Source organism: Hyperolius riggenbachi, chromosome 3 (genome assembly GCF_040937935.1).
Source record: "Hyperolius riggenbachi isolate aHypRig1 chromosome 3, aHypRig1.pri, whole genome shotgun sequence".
NCBI classification, from domain to species: domain Eukaryota; kingdom Metazoa; phylum Chordata; class Amphibia; order Anura; family Hyperoliidae; genus Hyperolius; species Hyperolius riggenbachi.
The window spans coordinates 504,733,672-504,748,067 of NC_090648.1; the positions used below are offsets into that span (position 1 = coordinate 504,733,672).

Genomic DNA, 14,396 nt, shown 5'->3' on the forward strand with positions numbered 1-14,396 from the left:
GATCCTGTTCTGTCCTGAAGATACAGCGGGCACTCTCCAAAGTCATCACCACCAGTGGGCAGAGTGGACTTCTGTGGATTAAAGTGTAGCTGTCGGGCATAAAATCAAAAATCAATTCTTTATTTTTATCTAGTAAACAAGTAATAAGGATGCTAACCAGGCAATCCAAAAGTTAAAACCTCTATTGCTTTTCTTGTTGGTAAATGATCATCCCCCAGTTTACCTGACTCTTATTTGGTACACACAAAATGTGGTACACAAAAAGGAAGTTGCAGGGCATGCTGGGTTGTCCTTTTTTGCTTCTCTATTTCCCCTCAGGCTTAACTAATGCAGCCTGATTGGCTGAAGCCTCTTTCCCTCCTGTTTTCCCCTCCCACACCTCTGTTCCTCTCTGATTAGCCAATATTTCTCATGCTGAGACAATGCACTTTCTATAGTGGAGGGTGGGCAATGCATACACAATCAGGCAGAGGAGAGTAAGGGAGGAAATTACATCAGTATTGGCTTCAAAATAGCCACAGTGGAAAATGCTAAGCAGTATTCTATTTTTACTGTAGAAAAATCACTAAAATCAAAATGTTGAATCGTTTTATTAAGACAAACTATTACAAGTCAGAAACAGAGAACCATTAATAATAAGTGCAGTATGTAACAGTCTGAACACTGGTATAACATTACTAGAAAACCCAACACCGAAACTTTCCAGTACAAAACAGTAACCAGCAAAGTACGAAAACTGGATAAGTGAAAAGCTACAATTCCACATTACCCAAACAGTGCAGAATGCCTGTCTACATAAGAGCTTCTAGACATATACAGGAGGGGAAACATTGATGGGATTCAACTCTGCAATGCTGAGCGCTCTTCACAAACAGGGAGCATTTAGCTCTCAGCGTCATCTTTGTCTTTTCCCTTTCGGATTTCTTCTCCTTTTTTCTCCAGCTCTCTCAACCTCTCCAGTTTTGCAGCTATCTGGGCCTCCCTTTTTTCTTTGGTGGTCTCCATTTTTGTAGTTAACTTTTCTTCAGCTGTTTTGCTGAAATTGTTATTCTCTTCTTTAGCTTTCTGTAAAACTTCTTTCTCATGTTCTCTCTTCTCAGCAAGTTGCTTCAGGATTTCAGCTTCATGCAACTTGCGCCTCTCCTCTGCTGCTTCCAACTTCTTCTGAATTTCTTCCAAAGAGCATTCTTTTTTCTTGGGGGAAGCAATTGAAAGATCTGGAGCAGCATCAGTGGATAGGGGACTCAGAATAAGCTCAAATGCCTGTCCTGAGGCACGCTTTTCCAGCTCTTTGACTTTAATGTCAGAGTCTGCCATGGCTGAAAGTGCAAGTGAAGAGCTCCCAGAGGCTGCTCCTGCCGAGTAATATCAAGTATTATCGAGTAATATCAAGTAAAATAAAGTGCAATATATGTGTTATGTAAGTAGAGCAAGTATTTATCTACTTATATATGTGTTTTTTTTCTGAGATAGTATGGCTGACAGCTCCTCTCTAAAGCAAAGTTGTGACTTTAAAAAAGGTGAATGTCAGATACTTTCCTCGGTAGAGGAAGGCCTCTGGATCTTGTAGAGGCTTCTCACGTCTTCCTCGATAGTCCACCCCTGGATGCCGGTACCCTCTGGAAGTTCATGGACATTGGACGACCGCAACCACATTTCACAGATTCAGGACGACTTGCACCAGCTCAGTAGCGTAGAGCCGCTTATGCTCAGCGGAAAAAGCAGAGCCTGACTGGGCCGTCTTATGCCAGCTCTCCCATAAGCCCAAGTCGAGGAGGTTGGGGTCCCAGCGCTCAAAAGGCAAGGTGGGGAGACAGGGGGAGAACTTCACAGTGAAAGGGGAATGTGATACACAGACCTGAAAATAAGGAACACCTTCGCTAATGATCCACAAGAGAAGGCCATAGTCATAATCCCAGTTTTCTTCTCATAGCAGAGTAACCAATATATGATCCCTATTCAGAATTATTCCTATATCATTAATTTACATCCTAAAAGAGTTGCAATTGCTGTCATTTCACGAGGTAATACTAAATATACAAAACAAACACAGCTGAAGATTGTGGCACAAAGCATAAGTCAGGACAACAAAAAAAGGGGCACACGGACAACAGAAGCCAGATCTAGTGTAGTATAGCCAGGTAATGGGCACAGAATACACAGTTCAAAGATACAGCATAGGCAGAGGACTTTGGGGAAGAATGTAGAGCATAGGCAGAGGCCTTTGGAGAAGAACGTAGAGCATAGGCAGAGGACTTTGGGGAAGAATGGAGAGCATAGGCAGGAGACTTTGGGGAAGAATGTAGAGCATAGGCAGAGGACTTTGGAGAAGAATGTAGAGCATTGGCAGAGGACTTTGGGGAAGAACGTAGAGCATAGGCAGAGGACTTTGGAGAAGAATGCAGACCATAGGCAGAGGTCTTTGGGGAAGAACGTAGAGCATAGGCAGGAGACTTTGGGGAAGAATGTAGAGCATAGGCAGAGGACTTTGAGGAAGAATGGAGAGCATAGGCAGAGGACTTTGGGGAAGAATGGAGAGCATAGGCAGAGGACTTTGGAGAAGAATGTAGAGCATAGGCAGAGGACTTTGGGGAAGAATGGAGAGCATAGGCAGAGGACTTTGGGGAAGAATGGAGAGCATAGGCAGAGGACTTTGGGGAAGAATGGAGAGCATAGGCAGAGGACTTTGGGGAAGAATGTAGAGCACAGGCAGAGGACCTTGGAGAGGAATGTAGAGCATAGGCAGAGGTCTTTGGGGAAGAATGTAGAGCATAGGCAGAGGACTTTTGAGAAGAATGTAGAGCATAGGCAGAGGTCTTTGGGGAAGATCGTAGAGCATAGGCAGAGGCCTTTGGAGAGGAATGTAGAGCATAGGCAGAGGACTTTGGGGAAGAATGTAGAGCATAGGCAGAGGCCTTTGGAGAGGAATATAGAGCATAGGCAGAGGACTTTGGAGATGAATGTAGAGCATAGGCAGAGGTCTTTGGTGAAAAATGTAGAGCATAGGCAGAGGACATTGGAGAAGAATGTAGAGCATAGGCAGAGGACTTTGGAGAGGAATGTAGAGCATAGGCAGAGGACTTTGGAGAGGAATGTAGAGCATAGGCGGAGGACTTTGGAGAAGAATGTAGAGCATAGGCAGAGGACATTGGAGAAGAATGTAGAGCATAGGCAGAGGACTTTGGAGAGGAATGTAGAGCATAGGCAGAGGACTTTGGAGAGGAATGTAGAGCATAGGCGGAGGACTTTGGAGAAGAATGGAGAGCATAGGCAGAGGACTTTGGAGAAGAATGTAGCGCATAGGCAGAGGACTTTGGAGAAGAAAGTAGAGCATAGGCAGATGACTTTGGGGAATAAAGTAGTGCATAGGCAGTGGATTTTGGGGAAGAATGTAGCGCATAGGAAGAGGCCTTTGAGGAAGAAAGTAGAGCATAGGCAGATGACTTTGGAAAGCAGTGGCCGCGCCAGGGGAGTGCTTTGGGGTGCTGAAGAACCCCCTAAAATTGTCCAAGCACCTCTAAAGCACCCCCCAGCGTGAACTGACTTTCAGCATATAATAGACGCCGCGTCAGTTCACCGACAGCAGCAGCCCGCAGCTCCGGCAGCGGCAGAGCAGGGCTACGGTAAAATGGCGTCCGAAGCCCTGCTCTGGAGACTTCGAGTCTGCAGTGAAGGGCTTCAGGCCCCATTTTCCCGTAGCCCTGCTCTCAGCATAGGAGTTTCAGTTGCTGGCTGGCAGAGGATCGTGGGAGCTGCGCGCCGGACGGAGGCCGGGATAGGAGGTCTTCTGCAGGTGAGTAAATGGTTTTCTTTATTTATTAGTAGGTGTATTTTCTGGGCAAGTCTGCCACATGATTGTGTTTTCTGATCAAATCTGCCACATGATTGTGTTTTCTGATCAGATCTGCCGACATGATTGAATGTATTTTCTGGTCATATCTGCCAACATAATTGAAAGTATTTTCTGGTCAAATCTGCCACATGATTGCACGTATTTTCTGGTCAAATCTGCTGACATGATTGAACGTATGTTCTGGTCAAATCTGCCACATGATTGAACGTTTTCTTTGGTCAAATCTGCCGACATGATTGAACGTATTTTCTGGTCAAATCTGCCGACATGATTGAATGTATTTTCTGGTCATATCTGCCGACATGATTGAAAGTATTTTCTGGTCAAATCTGCCACATGATTTATGTGTTTTCTGGTCAAATTTGCCACATGATTGCACTTATTGTCTGGTCAAATCTGCCAGATGATTGCACGTATTTTCTGGTCAAATCTGCCGACATGATTGAACGTATTTTCTGGTAAAATCTGCCATATGATTGAACGTATTTTCTGGTAAAATCTACTACAGGATTGTACGTATTTTCTGGTCAAATCTTCCACATGATTGAACGTATTTTCTGGTAAAATCGGCCGACATGATTGAATGTATTTTCTGGTCATATCTGCCGACATGATTGAAAGTATTTTCTGGTCAAATCTGTCATATGATTGAACATATTTTCTGGTCAAATCTGCCGACATGATTGAATGTATTGTCTGGTCATATCTGCCGACATGATTGAAAGTATTTTCTGGTCAAATCTGCCACATGATTGAACGTATTTTCTGGGCAAATCTGCTCACATTACGTGTAATTTCTTGAGAAAACCTGCACAATTATGTGAATTTTCTGGGGATATGGTCACCAAAAATTGGGCCCACTGTCTTTGCGTTGCACTTTTAAAGGGAACCCGAGGTGAGAATAATATTGAGGCTGCCATATTTATCTCCTTGGGCACTACAGCGAAAACTGTAAAATTTAAAATATATGCAAACATATCCAAATAAAAAGTACATTTTCTCCAGAGTAAAATGAGCCATAAATTACTTTTCTCCTATGTTGCTGTCACTTACAGTAGGTAGTAGAAATCTGACATAAGTGACAGGTTTTGGAATATTCCATCTCTTTATAGGGGATTCCCAGAGATATATTTATTTCCAAAAGCACTTAGTGAATGGCAGTAGCTCTTTCCAACCAGGGGCGGACTGACAACTCATGGGGCCCCCGGGCAATAGGAGAATATGGGGCCCCCATACCAGTGTTACCCACCTTTCACGTTATATTTTTACAGACTAAGGTATAATAATTTATTGACAACAGTAAATATGTTATATTGTACACTGACAAAAACCCCTGCGCCGCGCATAGCGCGGCGCGCCAAAAAATGGGTGTGGTCACGCAACAGAATGTGGGCGTGGTGATGGGTGGGGCAAAATATACATGACCTTAGCAGTGGTGTAAAAGGTCTGCCGGGGAAGTTTGAACTCTGCCATAGTGTTTCCCCCCAAAATACATGTAATCTGACAGCATTTCACCAAAAATCCATGCAATTTGGCAGAGGTTCCTCCAAAATACAGATAATATGGCAGTCGTTCCCCCAAAATAGACGTTATCTGGCAGCAGCGGTTCCCCCAAATACACATAATTTGGCAGCGGATCACCAAAAATACATGTAGCAGCAGTGGTTCCCCCAAAATACACAGAATCTGGAAGCAGCAGTTCCCCCATTATACACAATCTGGCAGCGGTTCCCCAAAAATACACATAATCTGGCAGCTGTTTCTCAAAATACACTTAATCTGGCAGCAGCAGTTCCCCAAAAATAGTTAATCTGGCAGCAGTTCCCCCAAAATAGGTGCCCCCAGTATAGGTAACCAGGTCAAAAGGTATCCCCAGTGGAAGTATCCAGGTCTATAGGTTTTCCCAGTGCAGGTATCCAGGTCTATAGGTGTCCCCAGTATAAGTAGCCTAATCTACAGGTGTCCCCAGAATAGATAACCAGGTCTATAGATGTCCCCATTTAAGATAGCCAGGACTATAGATGTCCCCAGTTAAGATAGCCAGGTCTATAGGCTTCCCCAGTATAGGTAGCCAGGTCTACAGGTGTCTCCAGAATACAGTAGGTAGCCAGGCCTATAGGTGTCCCCAGTACAGATAGCCAGGTCTATAGGTGTCTCCTGTATAGATAGCCAGGTCTTTAGGTGTCCCCAGTATATGTAGCCAGGTGTATAGGTGTCCCCAGTATAGCCAGGTCTATAGGTGTCCCCAGTATAGCCAGGTCTATAGGTGTCCCCAGTATAGCCAGGTCTATAGGTGTCCCCAGTATAGCCAGGTCTATAAGTGCCCCCAGCATATACAGTCAGGTCTATAGGTGCCCCCAGTATATACAGCCAGGTCTATAGGTGCCCCCAGTATATGTAGCTAGGTCTATAAGAGCCCCCAGTATATGTAGTCAGGTGTATAAGTGCCCCCAGTGTATGCAGCCAGGTGTATAGGTGCCCCCAGTATATGCAGCCAGGTGTATAGGTGCCCCCAGTATATGCAGCCAGGTGTATAGGTCTCCCCAGTATATGCAGCCAGGTGTATAGGTGTCCCCAGTATATGCAGCCAGGTGTATAGGTGCCCCCAGTATATGCAGCCAGGTGTATAGGTGCCCCCAGTATATGTAGCCAGGTGTATAGGTCTCCCCAGTATATGCAGCCAGGTGTATAGGTCTCCCCAGTATATGCAGCCAGGTGTATAGGTGCCCCCAGTATATGCAGCCAGGTGTATAGGTGCCCCCAGTATATGCAGCCAGGTGTATAGGTCTCCCCAGTATATGCAGCCAGGTGTATAGGTGCCCCCAGTATATGCAGCCAGGTGTATAGGTCTCCCCAGTATATGCAGCCAGGTGTATAGGTGCCCCCAGTACATGCAGCCAGGTGTATAGGTCTCCCCAGTATAGCCAGGTCTGTAAGTGCCCCCAGTATAAGCAGCCAGGCTTGTAGGTGTCTCCAGGAGGGGAGACAGCCAGTGAAGGAGGGCGATTTGCATAGCAGCGGAGAAGGGGGGAAGTCCCCCCCCCCCCTTCTCTCACCTTGGGACCCCCCTTCCTGGCTCTCCCCCCTCCGTAATCTGCAAAGTGCAAACAACTGGAAGCGGCTGACAGCGGGCGGAGACTTACCGCTGTTCAGCCACCGGAGGCATCGCTGATCTGTGTGCAGCTAGTCTGGGCTTCTCAAGCCCACACTAGCTGCACACAGATCAGCGATCCATCCAATGGCTGAACAGCGGTAAATCTCCGCCCGCTGTCAGCCGCTTCCAGCTGTTTGCATTTTGCAGATTACGGAGGGGAGAGCCAGGAAGGGGGGCCCCAAGGTGAGAGAAGGGGGGGGGAACTTTCCCCCTTCTCCGCTGCTATGCCCATCGCCCTCCTTCACTGGCTGTCTCCCCTCCTGCTCAGGGTTCTCTTGCGGGTGGCGGGCCCCCCCTGACCACGGGCCCTCGGTCCGTGCCCGAGTGCCCTAATGGTCAGTCCGCCCCTGTTTCCAACTGCCAAAATACTGTGTAGGAAGCAGGCAAGCTGGCCAGCATCATTGTTTAAATCCTTTTTAGGGAACATCCTTATAAAGAATAAAAGCCTTGCTGAGAATTCCCTATGAAGAGATGGACTAGTCCAAAACCTGTCACTTCTGTCAGATTTCTACTGCCTACTGTAAGGGACAGCATTATAGGAGAAAAGTAATTTATGGCTCATTTTACTCTGGAAAAAAATGTACTTCTTATTTGTATATGTTTGCACATATTTTAAATTTTACAATTTTTTGCTGTAGTGCCCCTTTAAGCAATACCAGTTGCCTGGCTGCCATGCTGGTCCTCTGCCTCTAATTATTTCAACCATAGACACTGAACAAGCATGCAGCAGGTCAGGGGTTTCTGACAATATTGTCAGAACTGACAAGATTAGTTGCATGCTTGTTTCTGGTGTAATTTAGTTCACTACTGCAGCCAAATAGATCAGCAGGGCTGCCAGGCAACCAGTATTGTTTAAAAGGAAATAAATATGGCAGCCTCCATATCACTCTCACCTCGGGTTCACTTTAAATCACAGTTAGCTCCGCCCTCATCCGGTCATGGTAATGCCCATTTTTTTGCTGTGGCGTGCATATAGCAACACCTATTTTTTGTCATCAGCTACCCCAAAAGTTGGTCCAGCACCTGTATAGTATCCCCCCAAAAAAATTCTGGAGCCGCCACTGTTGGAGAAGAATGTAGAGCATAGGTAATGGACTTTGGAGAAGAATGTAAAGCATAGGCAGGGGACTTTGGAGAAGAATGTACAGCATAGGCAGAGAACTTTGGAGAAGAATGTAGAGCATAATTAATGGACTTTGGAGAAGAATGTAGAGCATAGGCAGAGGACTTTGGAGAAGAATGTAGAGCATCGGCAGAGGACTTTGGAGAAGAATGTAGAGCATAGGCAGAGGACTTTGGGGAAGAATGTAGAGCATAGGCAGGGGACTTTGGAGAAGAATGTAGAGCATAGGCAGAGGACTTTGAAGAAGAATGTAGATTATCGGCAGAGGACTTTGAAGAAGAATGTAGATTATCGGCAGAGGACTTTGGAGAAGAATGTAGAGCATCGGCAGAGGACTTTGGAGAAGAATGTAGATTATCGGCAGAGGACTTTGGAGAAGAATGTAGATTATCGGCAGAGGACTTTGGAGAAGAATGTAGAGCATAGGCAGAGGACTTTGGAGAAGAATGTAGATTATCGGCAGAGGACTTTGGAGAAGAATGTAGAGCATAGGTAATGGACTTTGAAGAAGAATGTAGAGCATAGGCAGAGGTCTTTGGGGAAGAATGTAGAGCATAGGCAGAGGACTTTGGAGAAGAATGTAGAGCATAGGCAGAGGACTTTGTAGAGGAATATAGAGCATAGTCAGTGGACTTTGGAGAAGAATGTAGAGCATAGGCAGGGGACTTTGGGGAAGAATGTACAGCATAGGGAGTGGACTTTGGGGAAGAATGTAGAGCATAGGCAGTGGACTTTGGAGAGGAATGTAGAGCATAGTCAGTGGACTTTGGAGAAGAATGTAGAGCATAGGCAGGGGACTTTGGGGAAGAATGTACAGCATAGGGAGTGGACTTTGGGGAAGAATGTACAGCATAGGGAGTGGACTTTGGGGAAGAATGTAGAGCATAGGCAGTGGACTTTGGAGAAGAATGTAGAGCACAGGCAGAGGACTTTGGAGAGGAATGTAGAGCATAGGCAGGGGACTTTGGAGAAGAATGGAGAGCATAGGCAGGGGACTTTGGAGAAGAATGTAGAACATAAGCGGGGGACTTTGGAGAAGAATATAGAGCATAGGCAGTGGACTTTGGAGAAGAATGTACAGCATGGGCAGAGGACTTTGGAGAAGAATGTAGAGCATAGCCAGGGGACTTTGGGGAAGAATGTAGAGCATAGGCAGCGGACTTTGGGGAAGAATGTAGAGCATGGGCAGAGGACTTTGTGGAAGAATGTAGAGCATAGGCAGAGGACTTTGGGGAAGAATGTAGAGCATAGGCAGAGGGCTTTGGAGAAGAATGTAGAGCATAGGCATGGGACTTTAGAGAACAATGTAGAGCATAGGCAGGGGACTTTGGGGAAGAATGTAGAGCTTAGGCAGGGGACTTTGGGGAAGAATGGAGAGCATAGGCAGAGGACTTTAGGGAAGAATGTAGAGCATAGACAGAGGACTTTGGGGAAGAATGTAGAGCTTAGGCAGGGGACTTTGGGGAAGAATGGAGAGCATTGGCAGAGGCCTTTAGGGAAGAATGTAGAGCATAGGCAGAGGACTTTGGAGAAGAATGTAGAGCATAGGCAGATGACTTTGGGGAAGAATGTAGAGCACAGGCAGTGGTCAGGGATGGTCGTAATCAGCCAACTGCGCTACGCTGGAACTACGCTTTTCCAAACTACGGCTTCGAAATAAAATATTCGCTTTGTATGCATTTCGTAGACTATGTGTTAAAATACGCAATTACGCGTAGTGTGAAGCGTAGTGTATGCGGATTCTTACGCCCGCATGCGGAAAATTTTACGCATTCATTCCTCTTTAAATGCGTACATTCGTAAGCGTAGTTTTGAAACGGCACCTACGAACTATGATGCGTAGATGCGAACTACGATGCGTAAATTCGCACCGGCGTAGTTTCTGCTCATACCTGGCAGTGGCCTTTGGAGAGGAATGTAGAGCATAGGCAGAGGTCTTTGGAGAAGAAGGTAGAGCATAGGCAGGGGACTTTGAGGACTTGGGAGAAGAACGTAGAGCGTAGGCAGAGGACTTTGGAGAAGAATGTAGAGCACAGGCAGAGGTCTTTGGAGAAGAACGTAGAGCATAGGCAGAAGACTTCGGGGAAGAATGTAGAGCATAGGCAGATGACTTTGGGGAAGAATGAAGAGCATAGGCAGAGGACTTTGGAGAGTAATGTAGAGCATAGGGAGGGGACTTTGGAGAATAATGTAGAGCATAGGCAGGGGACTTTGGGGAAGAATGTAGAGCATGGGCAGAGGTCTTTGGGGAAGAATGTAGAGCATAGGCAGTGGACTTTTAGGACTTTGGAGAAGAATGTAGAGCATAGGCAGGAGACTTTGGAGAGGAATGTAGAGCATAGGCAGGGGACTTTGGAGAAGAATGTAGAGCATAGGCAGAGGACTTTGGAGAAGAATGTAGAGCATAGGCAGGAGACTTTGGAGAAGAATGTACAGCATAGGCAGAGGACTTTGGAGAAGAATGTAGAGCATAGGCAGGGGACTTTGGGGAAGAATGTAGAGCATAGGCAGAGGGCTTTGGGGAAGAATGGAGAGCATAGGCAGAGGACTTTGGGGAAGAATGTAGAGCATAGGCAGAGGACTTTGGGGAAGAATGTAGAGCACAGGCAGTGGCCAGGGATGGTTGTAGTCAGCCAACTTTGCTATGCTGGAATTACGCTTCACCAAACTACGGCTTTGAAATAAAATATTTGCTTTGTATGCATTTAGTAGACTATGTGTTAAATTACGCAATTACGCATAGTGTGAAGCGTAGTGTATGCGGATGCTTATGCCCGCGTGCGTGAAATTTTACGCATTAATTCCTCTTTAAATGCGTAAATTCGTAAGCGTAGTTTTGAAACGTCACCTACGAACTACGATCCGTAGATGCACACTACGATGCGTAAATTCGCACTGGCGTAGTTTCTGCTCATCCCTGGCAGTGGCCTTTGGAGAGGAATGTAGAGCATAGGCAGAGGTCTTTGGGGAAGAATATAGAGCATAGGCAGAGGACTTTGGGGAAGAAAGTAGAGCATAGGCAGGGGACTTTGGAGAAGAATGTAGAGCATAGGCAGAGGACTTTGGGGAAGAATGTAGAGCATAGGCAGAGGACTTTGGGGAAGAATGTAGAGCATAGGCAGGAGACTTTGGAGAAGAACGTAGAGAATAGGCAGAGGACTTTGGGGAAGAATGTAGAGCATAGGCAGAGGACTTTGGGGAAGAATGTAGAGCATAGGCAGAAACCTTAGGAGAAGAATGTAGAGCATCGGCAGAGGACTTTGGAGAAGAATGTAGAGCATAGGCAGAGGTCTTTGAAGAAGAATGTACAGCATAGGCAGAGGCCTTTGGAGAAGAATGTAGAGCATCGGCAGAGGACTTTGAAGAAGAATGTAGATTATCGGCAGAGGACTTTGGAGAAGAATGTAGAGCATAGGTAATGGACTTTGGAGAAGAATGTAGAGCATAGGCAGAGGTCTTTGGAGAAGAATGTAGAGCATAGGCAGGGGACTTTGGAGAGGAATATAGAGCATAGGCAGAGGACTTTGGAGAGGAATGTAGAGCATAGTCAGTGGACTTTGGAGAAGAATGTAGAGCATAGGCAGGGGACTTTGGAGAAGAATGTAGAGCATAAGCAGGGGACTTTGGAGAAGAATGTACAGCATAGGGAGTGGACTTTGGGGAAGAATGTAGAGCATAGGCAGTGGACTTTGGAGAAGAATGTAGAGCACAGGCAGAGGACTTTGGAGAAGAATGTAGAGCATAGGCAGGGGACTTTGGAGAAGAATGGAGAGCATAGGCAGGGGACTTTGGAGAAGAATGTAGAGCATAAGCAGGGGACTTTGGAGAAGAATATAGAGCATAGGCAGTGGACTTTGGAGAAGAATGTACAGCATGGGCAGAGGACTTTGGAGAAGAATGTAGAGCATAGCCAGGGGACTTTGGGGAAGAATGTAGAGCATAGGCAGCGGACTTTGTGGAAGAATGTAGAGCATAGGCAGAGGACTTTGTGGAAGAATGTAGAGCATAGGCAGAGGACTTTGGGGAAGAATGTAGAGCATAGGCAGAGGACTTTGGGGAAGAATGTAGAGCATAGGCAGAGGACTTTGGAGAAGAATGTAGAGCATAGGCATGGGACTTTAAAGAACAATGTAGAGCATAGGCAGAGGTCTTTGGGGAAGAATGTAGAGCATAGGCAGAGAACTTTGGGGAAGAATGTAGAGCATAGGCAGAGGACTTTAGGGAAGAATGTAGAGCATAGACAGAGGACTTTGGGGAAGAATGTAGAGCATAGGCAGAGGACTTTGGGGAAGAATGTAGAGCTTAGGCAGAGGACTTTGGGGAAGAATGGAGAGCATTGGCAGAGGACTTTGGGGAAGAATGTAGAGCTTAGGCAGGGGACTTTGGGGAAGAATGGAGAGCATTGGCAGAGGCCTTTAGGGAAGAATGTAGAGCATAGGCAGAGGACTTTGGAGAAGAATGTAGAGCATAGGCAGATGACTTTGGGGAAGAATGTAGAGCACAGGCAGTGGTCAGGGATGGTCGTAGTCAGCCAACTGCGCTACGCTGGAACTACGCTTTTACAAACTACGGCTTCGAAATAAAATATTCGCTTTGTATGCATTTCGTAGACTATGTGTTAAAATACTCAATTACGCGTAGTGTGAAGCGTAGTGTATGCGGATTCTTATGCCCGCATGCGGAAAATTTTACGCATTCATTCCTCTTTAAATGCGTACATTCGTAAGCGTAGTTTTGAAACGGCACCTACGAACTATGATGCGTAGATGCGAACTACGATGCGTAAATTCGCACCGGCGTAGTTTCTGCTCATACCTGGCAGTGGCCTTTGGAGAGGAATGTAGAGCATAGGCAGAGGTCTTTGGAGAAGAAGGTAGAGCATAGGCAGGGGACTTTGAGGACTTTGGAGAAGAATGTAGAGCATAGTCAGAGGTCTTCGGAGAAGAATGTAGAGCATAGGCAGAGGTCTTTGGAGAAGAAGGTAGAGCATAGGCAGGGGACTTTGAGGACTTTGGAGAAGAACGTAGAGCGTAGGCAGAGGACTTTGGAGAGTAATGTAGAGCACAGGCAGAGGTCTTTGGAGAAGAACGTAGAGCATAGGCAGGAGACTTTGGGGAAGAATGTAGAGCATAGGCAGATGACTTTGGGGAAGAATGTAGAGCATAGGCAGAGGACTTTGGAGAGTAATGTAGAGCATAGGGAGGGGACTTTGGAGAAGAATGTAGAGCATAGGCAGAGGTCTTTGGGGAAGAATGTAGAGCATAGGCAGTGGACTTTGAGGACTTTGGAAAATAATGTAGAGCATAGGCAGGAGACTTTGGAGAGGAATGTAGAGCATAGGCAGGGGACTTTGGAGAAGAATGTAGAGCATAGGCAGAGGACTTTGGAGAAGAATGTAGAGCATAGGCAGGAGACTTTGGAGAAGAATGTACAGCATAGGCAGGAGACTTTGGGGAAGAATGTACAGCATAGGCAGAGGACTTTGGAGAAGAATGTAGAGCAACGGCAGGGGACTTTGGGGAAGAATGTACAGCATAGGCAGAGGACTTTGGAGAAGAATGTAGAGCATAGGCAGGAGACTTTGGGGAAGAACGTAGAGAATAGGCAGAGGACTTTGGGGAAGAATGTAGAGCATAGGCAGGGGACTTTGGAGAAGAATGTAGAGCATAGGCAGAGGTCTTCGGAGAAGAATGTAGAGCATAGGCAGAGGTATTTGGAGAGGAATGTAGAGCATAGGCCAGTGATGGCTTACCTTGGCACTCCAGCTGTGGTGGAACTACAAGCCCCATGAGGCATTGCAATACTCTGACAGCTGTAAGCATAACTCAGGGAGGCAAAGGCATGATGGGATTTGTAGTTTTGTCACAGCTGGAATGCCAAGGTAGTGACAGTGCTCCCCAGTTCAGGTAGTGACAGGAGCCCCCCAGTTTAGGTAATTACAGTGCCCCCCAGTTAAGGTAGTGACAGGAGCCCCCAGTTAAGGTAGTGACAGTGCTCCCCAGTTCTGGTAATGACAGGAGCCCCCAGTTAAGGTAGTGACAGGAGCCCCCCAGTTTAGGTAGTGACAGTGCCCCCCAGTTTAGGTAGTGACAGTGCCCCCCAGTTAAGGTAGTGACAGGAGCCCCCAGTTAAGGTAGTGACAGTGCCCCCCAGTTCAGATAATGACAGGAGCCCCCAGTTAAGGTAGTGACAGTGCCCCCCAGTTCAGGTAGTGACAGGAGCTCCAAGTTCAGGTAGTGACAGGAGCCCCCAGTTAAGGTAGTGAC

At 46.5% G+C, this 14,396-nt stretch overlaps 2 protein-coding genes across 2 annotated transcripts; one reads left to right on the forward strand and one right to left on the reverse strand.

The window, feature by feature from the left end:
- Positions 1-626: 626 nt before the first annotated feature.
- Positions 627-1,365, reverse strand: LOC137561768 (stathmin-1-A-like). Its single transcript, XM_068273124.1, has one exon. It carries the CDS (start codon positions 1,315-1,317, stop codon positions 883-885), a length of 435 nt encoding a protein of 144 aa, XP_068129225.1. The 5' UTR covers positions 1,318-1,365; the 3' UTR covers positions 627-882.
- A 241-nt stretch (positions 1,366-1,606) lies between these two features.
- On the forward strand, positions 1,607-13,921 carry LOC137562429 (trichohyalin-like). The gene is made up of 6 exons (XM_068273774.1): positions 1,607-1,693; positions 2,177-3,325; positions 8,213-8,611; positions 10,030-10,725; positions 11,565-12,623; positions 12,953-13,921. Exons 1-6 carry the CDS (start codon positions 1,607-1,609, stop codon positions 13,919-13,921), a joined length of 4,359 nt encoding a protein of 1,452 aa, XP_068129875.1.
- Positions 13,922-14,396: the final 475 nt, after the last annotated feature.

What these genes read in the sequence shown, in the direction of transcription:
- LOC137561768 (XM_068273124.1), bottom strand. Translation starts at nt 1,317, where the DNA reads ATGGCAGACTCTGACATTAAAGTCAAAGAGCTGGAAAAGCGTGCCTCA.
- LOC137562429 (XM_068273774.1), top strand. Translation starts at nt 1,607, where the DNA reads ATGCCGGTACCCTCTGGAAGTTCATGGACATTGGACGACCGCAACCAC. An exon ending in ACTTGCACCAGCTCAGTAGC is followed by an intron (nt 1,694 to 2,176) that starts GTAGAGCCGCTT and finishes TCAAAGATACAG; the next exon opens with CATAGGCAGAGGACTTTGGG. An exon ending in AGAGGACTTTGGAGAAGAAA is followed by an intron (nt 3,326 to 8,212) that starts GTAGAGCATAGG and finishes ACTTTGGAGAAG; the next exon opens with AATGTAGAGCATAGGCAGAG.